Source organism: Petaurus breviceps, unplaced genomic scaffold (genome assembly GCF_028583685.1).
Source record: "Petaurus breviceps papuanus isolate PSGF00001 unplaced genomic scaffold, PetGlider_PUasm1.0 100, whole genome shotgun sequence".
NCBI lineage: Eukaryota > Metazoa > Chordata > Mammalia > Diprotodontia > Petauridae > Petaurus > Petaurus breviceps.
In genome coordinates this window covers 8901347-8910465 of record NW_027185573.1, presented here as the reverse complement: position 1 = coordinate 8910465, position 9119 = coordinate 8901347, and the positions used below count along the sequence as shown (strand labels likewise).

At 46.3% G+C, this 9119-nt stretch overlaps 1 protein-coding gene across 5 annotated transcripts in view; it reads right to left on the bottom strand.

The window, feature by feature from the left end:
* Nucleotides 1-9119, bottom strand: part of LOC138176007 (serine/threonine-protein kinase ULK1-like) — a 61042-nt gene that overhangs the window by 21780 nt on the left and 30143 nt on the right. For all 5 annotated transcript variants that reach the window (XM_069106999.1, XM_069062363.1, XM_069107606.1 and 2 more), the window contains exons 8-13: nucleotides 7824-7925; nucleotides 6274-6332; nucleotides 4452-4534; nucleotides 1935-1985; nucleotides 1763-1845; nucleotides 1020-1176 (exon numbers count right to left, since the gene is read on the bottom strand). In XM_069106999.1, the coding sequence (XP_068963100.1) occupies nucleotides 1020-1176; nucleotides 1763-1845; nucleotides 1935-1985; nucleotides 4452-4534; nucleotides 6274-6332; nucleotides 7824-7925 (535 nt within the window). The remainder of the gene's footprint in view (nucleotides 1-1019; nucleotides 1177-1762; nucleotides 1846-1934; nucleotides 1986-4451; nucleotides 4535-6273; nucleotides 6333-7823; nucleotides 7926-9119) is intronic.

The window sequence follows — 9119 nt, the reverse complement described above, 5'->3', positions numbered from 1 at the left end:
TTGATGATGTAGTTAAGTGTGGTAGTGGTTGTGTGTGTGTGTGTGTGTGGTGGTGTGTGTGTGGGGGTGTGTGTGTGTCTGTGGGTGTGTGGGTCGTGTGTGGGGTGTGGTGGGGGGGGGTGCAGGTACAACCTCGAGGCAACACGACTCTACTGGGGAGTCCAAAGAGTCAGAGAAGGCCTGCTCTTGGTTCTCCACCAGAACCTCATTTCCCAAATGGCTTTCAGTCCACTGTAAAACCCCCGGAGAGGCCGGCCAGGGCTTACTGTAACTGGTGACTCATCCCTGCTGCCCACTGCCCTCCACAGAGCCTGGGGCCAGGGCCAGCCCCACCCAAGCCTAGTTTATTGGTCAGCGGTTTCCAGGCTACTCAGTGGGGACTTCCCAGAGATGGAGGGGAAAGAGTGGAAAAGCTTTGGTCCTGCCCAAAGGCCACCCAGGCAGAAGGAAACACAAGACTATAATGACAAGCCCCCTGAGGCAATGTTGGGGTCATGGAGGAAAGCCCAAATGAAACCCAGCCCCGGGAGAGGTGTTTGTTTAAACACAAATCAACTTGGGGCCGCTAGGTGGCGCAATAAATGGAGTACTGGCTCTGCAGTCAGGAGGACCTGAGTTCAAATTTGACTTCAGACACGTAAGACTAACTAGCTGTGTGACCTTGGGCAAGTCACTTAACCCCAACTGCCCCTCCAAAAAAAGCAAAAAACAACAAAAACCTCAATTTGCCCAAAAGGCTGGGTCAGATTTTTGGGGACCCAAAGGCTTGAACCTGAGTGACCTGGAACAAGTCACTTCCCCCCTCACTGGGCTTCAGCTTTCTCGTCTGTAAAATGGAGAGGATTCCATTCTATGTTCCTATGTTATCAAGAACCCAACATGGCAAATGCAGGAGTCTAGAACCTCTACGCCCCTGAGAGGCAGGGACAGGGTACAGAGAACCACAGAGATGCTCCTGTAGCCACGGGAGATGGCTCCTGGGAACTTCTCTGTGTGACCACCCCTACAGCGGGTCTTACTTGGGAACTGGGCAGGGACCATGACGAAGTCATCTGTGTCACAGGAAGAGTTCTTGCTGCTGCCACCAGAGTCCTTGGAGCCCTGGAGGAAGCCTCCGGTGTCTGGGGCTGGGGAGGTCAGCGTCTTCTGCAGCTGCTGCTGCATCTCCCCGAGGGACTGCTCCAAGCAACAGGGAAGGGGGAAAAGTAGTTGGTGAGGTGGGGAGGGAGGAGGGCAGGCAAAGAACACTTCTCCTCACCTTAACAAGCTTTCTGAAGCAGAGAATTACTCTACTCTCATCTCAGGGAATGAAAGCAGATGGATGGCCCAGATGAACTCAAGAAGGTCACAGCTAGCTCGATCTAATAATTAATTTTGCCTGAGCACCCAGAGTACTGGGGAACCTTGGACAGGGGTCAGTAGACTTGACAGTCCCAGTCCCAGCTCTGCCATGAATTCACTGCATCAGGGGGCAAATGACAGCCCCCATCTGCAAAGTGAAGAGAGCTGGCTGGATCTCCCAAGCCATACCCAGTATGAGGGAGTGCTGTCTCAGTCCCAGGCTCTCCAAAAGGACATGCTTCCATTATAACCCGACCCCCTCCATGCAGAATGCATGGGCGAGCTTCAAGAGGAAAGAACACCAGCCCCTTCACCTTGGACATCCATCTTTCCTTTTTCTCCCCTGGGTGGGCCTGGCACATGACAGGTGCTTTTAATACATGCTTGTGGACTGATGGATTCCATTCAGGATGATACTCACAGGGGGCGAGGCCAGGTGGGAGGTAGAACTGCTGCTGGAAGAACTGCCAGAGCTGGGGTATGAGGGCATGGGCACTGGGGGGGCTGTGGTGGGAGAAAGATAGAGAAGGCATTACCACTGATCCATCTCCCTCCGACAGAGCAGGGATGGGGGGATGGGTCCCTTTACTCACATTTCTTGATGGAGGAGCCTGCATCCAAGAAAGGGTGATGGAAAAATTCATCTGAGAAAAGAAGGCAGAGTTCAGGAAACAAGAAGGCCAAGGAAAGGCCAGGTGCAGGCAGGCCCCCACTGCACCTCCATACCCCAGGTCACATGTTTAGGAAGGAGGACAGCCCAGAGGCCAGAGCTCTGGATTTAGAATCAGGAAGACCAAGGTTCATATCCTGCCTCAGACACTGACTTTGGGAACATCCTCTAAGACCTCAGTTTCCTCATCTGAAAAATGAGAGGGCTGATATCTCTCAGACTTTAATGGAGCAGGGTGGGGTGTGGGTGTCTCACCCAGAAGAGGTTAGAGATAAAAAAAAGTTCCCATAGACAAGATTTGCAGCAGGACTTTCTGCAGAGACCAGAACTAGGGACAGTGATGCCCCAACTAACCCTGGCCAATGAGTGGGAGTATTACTGTACCAGGAGCCACGAGGGTTGGCAAGAATGTAGGAGGCTCCAGGGACACATAAGAAATGAAACAAAGAGAAAGAAGAAGAGCCAGGAAAATAAGGCCCAACTAGGTAAACACAAGAGGAGGAAAAGCCTGGTCTAGGTCACAGCTCACTGTGCTCTAAGGCTTTTAGGACCTTTTGGGGGGATTGTTTGTTAAAATAAAAGTATTTATTTTAGCATCCCCTTTTTTTTTTTTAATTTTGAGTTCTGAATTCCTTCCCCTCCTGCCTGTTTGTCCCTCTCCCACCTACTGACAAGGCAAGACATGTAATATCAATTAATCATTTAAAATCAGGCAAAACCTATTTCTATTTTAGCCACATTGCAAGAAAAATAAAAGTTTAAAAAGCACACTTAAATCTGCACTGAGATGCCCATCAGTCCCCTCTCTGGAAGTGAAGGACATTCTTTGTCCTAAATACTTCTGAAGTGTCTGGGATCGCTGCACTGATCAGAATACTAAGGCTTTAAGGCTTATGACAAGTACACAGCCATTCTACCCATTTGACAGAGAAGGTAACTGCTTTATTTTCCCCAGTAGCACACACAGTGGAGGTAGGTAATTATGAGGACAGCACATTGGACTGCAGCATCAGGAAGACCTGTGTGTGAATCCTTCCTTCCTCAGCTCTTGTATTCACTGTGTGACTCTGGGGGCAGGCAACTCACCTTGTCTGCCTCAGTGCCCATATCTGCAAAATGGGAGACAGTGATTCCTACAGTGCTCATAGGGGCTCTTGTGAGGTTCAAAGGAATCTTTGCAAACCTACAAATGCCAGTTAATACACAAATAAAAAAAAACCTCCAGCTGACCACTAAACTGCCTCCCACTCCAGCACAGACAGGGCAGAGCTAAGAGAGTTGCCCTCTGCAACTGAAGCTAATGCCCAAGCTGCCCCTTCTGCTGTTCATCTTCTGCCTCCAACGCAGCCAAGTGGTGGAGTATAGAGTCTGGTCTTAGAATTGGGAAGAACTTTCAAATCGGGCCTCAGACACTTAACACTTACTGTGTGACCTTGGGAAAGTCACTTAACACAAATTGCCCTGCCCTACCCCTCCAAAAAAAAAAAGCAAAAAAGAATTGGGAAGGCCAGAGTTCAAATCCAGCTGTGGACATGACCTAGTAGTATGACCCTGGTCAAGTCATCTAACTGCTATGTGCCTCAGTTTCCTCATCTGTAAAATGGGAATAATCAAAGCACCTATCTCCCAGGGATGTTCTTGAGAATAAAATTAGCTATGTATGACTATGAGGCAGTTAGGTGGCACCACAATGGACAGAATGCTGACCCTGGAGTCAGAAAGACCTGAGCTCAAATCCAGTCTCTGGAATGTAACAATTAAGTGACCCTGGACAAGTCGCTTCACCTGTCTCCCTCAGCTTTCTCACCTGTAAAATGGGAATAATAATAGCACACATACCTCCCAGGGCTGCTGTGATGACCAAGTGAGTTAATTATAAAGGCTTTAGCACAGCACCTGGTACATATTAAGTGAAATATAAATGTTAGCTGTGATGCCAATGATGACAAAGTGCTTTGGGAACTTCACAACACCATATAAATGCTGGCCATCATCATCACTTTATTCATGTCTTTGTCCCCTTATCATTTTGCAGAGGGTGAGGACTTAAAATAATAAAAAAAACCAATTTCAACAGAATGTCCTCTAGTTCTAAATCTCTGGCCCTAAACCGGAAATAAGAGCTTGTCCAGAGCTCCCAATAAATATCAGACTGGACCAATTGCTGGGTTACCTAGGACACCACAACATTCTCTAGCCTGGAAGTCAAGCTCTTCCTCCCTCATCTGGTTCCTCATCCCACCCACAAAAATAGAAAAGACAAAGTCCTGGGGAATGAGCCATCTCCCTGCCCCGTGCGCCAGTGATGAGCAGGGTGTGCTGGGGACATGAGGCTCTGTGGGTGTGTGTGTGTGTGGGGGGGTGTCTTTGGCAGGAGTGGCCAAGATCAAGGTCTGGAAGCTTTCCAAAACTGGGACAGAGCATCTACTTTACCACTTACCAAAGTCCATCCGATCTTTATGGTTCCGCTGGAGAAGGCCCAGAAGCAGCTGTCTCAGGGGGCTGGATGTCTCCCTGGGGATGCTGGACGTAGAGAGAAACAGAAATGTCAACTCAAAACAATGTGGATAAGCATATGAAATGTATGAAGGCACTGTATGTGTATAAAGCATATACATATATACATGAGAGAGATACCAGTTGTTTCAGTCATGCCTGACTCTTCCTGACCCCATGTGGGATTTTCTTGGTAAAGATACTAGATGGTTTGCCATTTCCTTCTCCAGCTCATTTTACAGATGAGGAAACTGTGGTAAACAGGGTGAAGTGACTTGCCCAGGGTCACACAGCAAGGAAATGTCTGAGACCAGATTTGAACTACAAAGATGAGTGACTCTTCATGATTCCTAAGCCCAGTATTCTATTCACTGGGCCACCTATCTGCCCCATATTGTTAGCTATAGATCTCTGTCTCTATATTTATTTATAATTTACCGTGTTTCCCTGATAATAAGACCTATCCCGAAAATAAGCCCTCCCCTTACTGTGTAAGCCCTATTGAGATTGCTACTGTAATGAAGGTGATCCCCTGCGCTACACGCTACATTACAGTACCCTCCTGTATGCACTGTCCACCCCCCCCGCCCCCCCCCCGTGAAACGCACGCCGTGCTCCGAGCTGCATCCAATCAGAGCTGCAGCAGTGAGCGCGTCATCCTGTTCTTCCCCAGTCATTTGCTTGCTGGCGCCATTGAGAGCAGTGCCGCCGAGGAGAGCTGAGGCAGGACAACATAAGCCCTCCCCTGAAAATAAGCCCTCTGGTGTTTTTCTTTCCAAAAAAAATTAATAAGACAGTGTCTTATTATCGGGGAAACACAGTATGCCTTATATCTATAACTATTTGTATTTATTAATTTATTAAATTATTATTTATTAAAACTATCTGTATCTTATAGCTATAATTATCTGTATTTATTAATATATTATTTATTAAAACTATCTATATTTATATCTTGTATCTATAACTTTGTATCTAACTATAACACATTAATGTAGGTTAAATGCTTAACAATAACCCCAAGGAGTAGGGGCTATTATTATCACCCCCATTTTACAGAAAGAGAAACTTGAGTAAGGATCAAGGAAGTCACACATGATTCGGCCACAATTGATATCTCCTGGCTCCCGGGCTGAGAACTCTCTGGACCAGGCCAATGGTGTCCAACTCTAATAGAAAGAGGGGCCACAGATCCACACCTAAGGATTCTGCAGGCTCCATAGTGACTTGGAAAATCACATGCTAACGTTAACATCTATGTATTTCCATTTCTTCTGTTAAATATTTACCAGCTACATTTTAACCTGCTTGGACCCCATGGGGCCACGTGTTGGACACCTCTTCCCTGAGCCAAGTTGGTCAACCTACAGAGGGTGGAGCAAGCATGATGCCAGAGAACACAGAGTTCCAACACAGGAAACTTGGCTCTACCCTGGATGTTTCCATTGGGCTGGGGGAGGACTAAGAGGGGTTTGGATTCAAATCCCATCATGCACACTCAGTCCACGTAGAACCTTGGACAAGTCACAAAAACTTCTCTCAGGTCTCAATTTCATATGGTATCTGGGAACTTGAGGGCCTTTAACCCAGGATCTAAGTGACCTCTCTGTCCCTCCCTCACTTTGTAAAATGAGGGAATTGGATCAGATCATCTCTTAGGCCTCATCTGGCTCTAAAGGCAATCATCTCAAGTCCGGGTTGTCCTGATGGATGGGGGGAAAATGGGGAAGGTGATTTAAGGGCTGGAGCTACCAAGGAAAACTTACCTGGGCAACAGTGTCTTATTCTTCTCATAGAACAATCGTAGATCTTGTGGACTGCTGGCCTGTGGGAGGGAAAAACACCAGACTGATAATATTAATAATAACTGGTACATCTGGCAGATTTCCAGTGCGCTATATCTGAGGTCATCTCATTTGTACCAGGCTGCAGCTATCTCTACCCACTCCCCACTCGGGCCCTAACTCTCAAATGGAATGGGCTGACTTAGAATGCAGCAGTTCCTTATCAGGGTCTGGAGGGCTGAAGCAGTTACTTCAGCTAAGTCTTTTCTGCTGATTCAGGTCTGAGCTGCCTCTCATAACTACTAACCGGGGTTTATTACCCTTCTTCCCTCCACGGCAGAGATGAAAGTGCTTAGAAATTGAGGGTGGCCTTTAACACCACAAGATGTTTGGCCGATGGGACCAAAAGCAATCAGAAAGATTACCAAAAAAAAAAATACTGGAGGGGTTACGTGAAAACAGGAACTCTGCTGGTGCGGGGCTAGATGTTTAGGCACAAGACCACACCATAAAAGTCTTAAGTTGGTGAAATAAATGTGACAGATCATAAATCTAATGAATCTTTCCAAATGATAGAGTAAACATTTAACAATGCTATAAAATAAAAATTGAACTCTCATTAAATAAAAAAAAAAAAACAAAGACCAGACTGCTGGTGGAACCATAAAGTGGTCCAGGCATCCCGAAGCATAATTTGGAAATCATGCCCCTTAACTTCCTACAATGTGCACGCACAGAACCTGCTCTAGTTCTACCACTGGTAGGCCTAGACATCAAAGATGTACAAAAATATTTACAGTACTTTTTGTGGTGGCAAAGAATTGGAAATTAAGGGGCTGCTCATCAAGTGGCGAACAGGTGAGTTCTGGTTATGTGAATGTAATGGAATATTCTCCTACTAGAAATGATAAAAGGGAGGGAGGGGATTCAAAAGAAAGTTGGGGAGGCCTGTATGGAACTGAGCCAGTGTGAAGGAAGCAGAACCAGGATAATAATTTACAAAGTGACATCAACGCTGTAGAAACAAATAACTCTGAAAGACTTAACTGGGATCAATAACGGCCATCAACCACAATGTCAGAGTACTGACGACTTCACACGCTACTCTGCCCCTGGACAGAGGTGACAGACTGGGGTTTTTGAAAATGAGTTTGTTTAACTTGACAATGCATATTTCCTAGCAGGGTTTTTACCTCTAATTGGGGAAGGAAGGGGTGAAATGGAGGGCAAGGAAAAGAGATTTTTTTGTGGTTCTTAGCATTAGCTCTAATCCTTCTTTAGATCATGACTAATGTGAAAATGTTTAATATGAATGCATAAGTAACAGATTGCATGCCATCTTGGGGGAGGGAGAGAAAATTTTAAACTCAAAATCTTACGGAAGTGAATGCTGAAAACTAAAAATCAATTAATTAATTTTTTGAAAATAGATTTTTATTTATTTAAAAAAGGAGGTCCAAGCCAAGGGATTTCCCTTTTCCTGCTCAGAGCTGCTCAAGGCCTCAAAAGCGCCTTCTCCCCTAAATACTCACCTGGAAGGGGGCCTTGCCTGTCAGACACTGGTAGATGATTGTCCCTATACTCCACAGATCAGCTTTGGCATCATAGTGTTGGGACATGATGACTTCGGGGGCCTGTGGGAACACAAAGTATTTCTTAGTGAGTCAACCAGCATGGTAAAAGTGCCAACTATCTGCCAGGCTGGGCACCATGCTATGTGCTGCTGAGAGCAAAGGGAAAACCCACAGTCCTTACCCTCAAGGTCCTGAGGCTCTAATGAATGGTGGGGGTGGGGAGGCATCATGTAAACAAATAGTGTCATGAGACACCTTCAGGGAACACCTCCAAGTTCTGCAAATGACAGGACAGCTTTTTCCCAGGGGGACCGGCTGAGGGCTGATTTCTGCCCTCAAGAAAGTCCGTGACCCCACAGAGCTCGGCCCCTCCCTAAGGCCTGTACTTGGATTTGCAGGAGCAGTAACAGATGAAGGTAGGGGATGTAGTGCCTGCCACATAGAGCTGTATGCATGAGTATGTGTGGCTATTGTCAGCATAGGATGTCCCTCCACCAAGCCGGGTTCCAGCCCCTCTGGAGAGACCAGGGACCCTCAGAGATCACCTAGTCCAACCTCCTTTATTTTACAAATGAGGAAGATGAGTGACTTTTTTTTTTAAGGTCATAGGGGTAGAATATAAAAGATCTCATCAAATCAGGCCTTAAGATACATGCGAGCTGTATATATCTGAGTAAGTCACTTAACCAGCTTACCTTAGTTTCCTCATTTGTAAAATAGGGATAATAATACACCTACCTCCTGGGGTTGTAGTGAGCACTAGAGAGCTAGAGAGTTAATACTGAAAAAGTGCCTGAGACACAGAAGGTGCTGTATAAATGTTAGCTATTGTTACTATCATTACTATTGTTAATGTATTTACCATTGGGATGCTGGTGACATGGCCAAGTTCAAAACCCTGGTCCCTAAACCCCTAGATTCTAAATCTAGCATTCTTTTTTTTTTGCTTTTTGGAGGGAGGAAGGCAGGGCAATTGGGGTTAAGTGACTTGCCCAAGGTCACAGAGCTAGTAAGTGGTAAGTGTCAGAGGTCGGATTGAACTCCTGACTTCAGGGCTGGGGCTCTATTCACTGTGCCACCTATCCACCCCTAAATCTAGTGACTACTAGAGACATACTGCCTCCCACATGAACTGAGCTGTTTGGCTAAGTTGCGGGTCAGTTACGGAGAAGGCCTGGGCTCTCAGCCCTGAAAAACACATGAAACCCCAAGGATATAGTGGTCATTAGTATGGATGGGTAGTCAAGAGCCTAA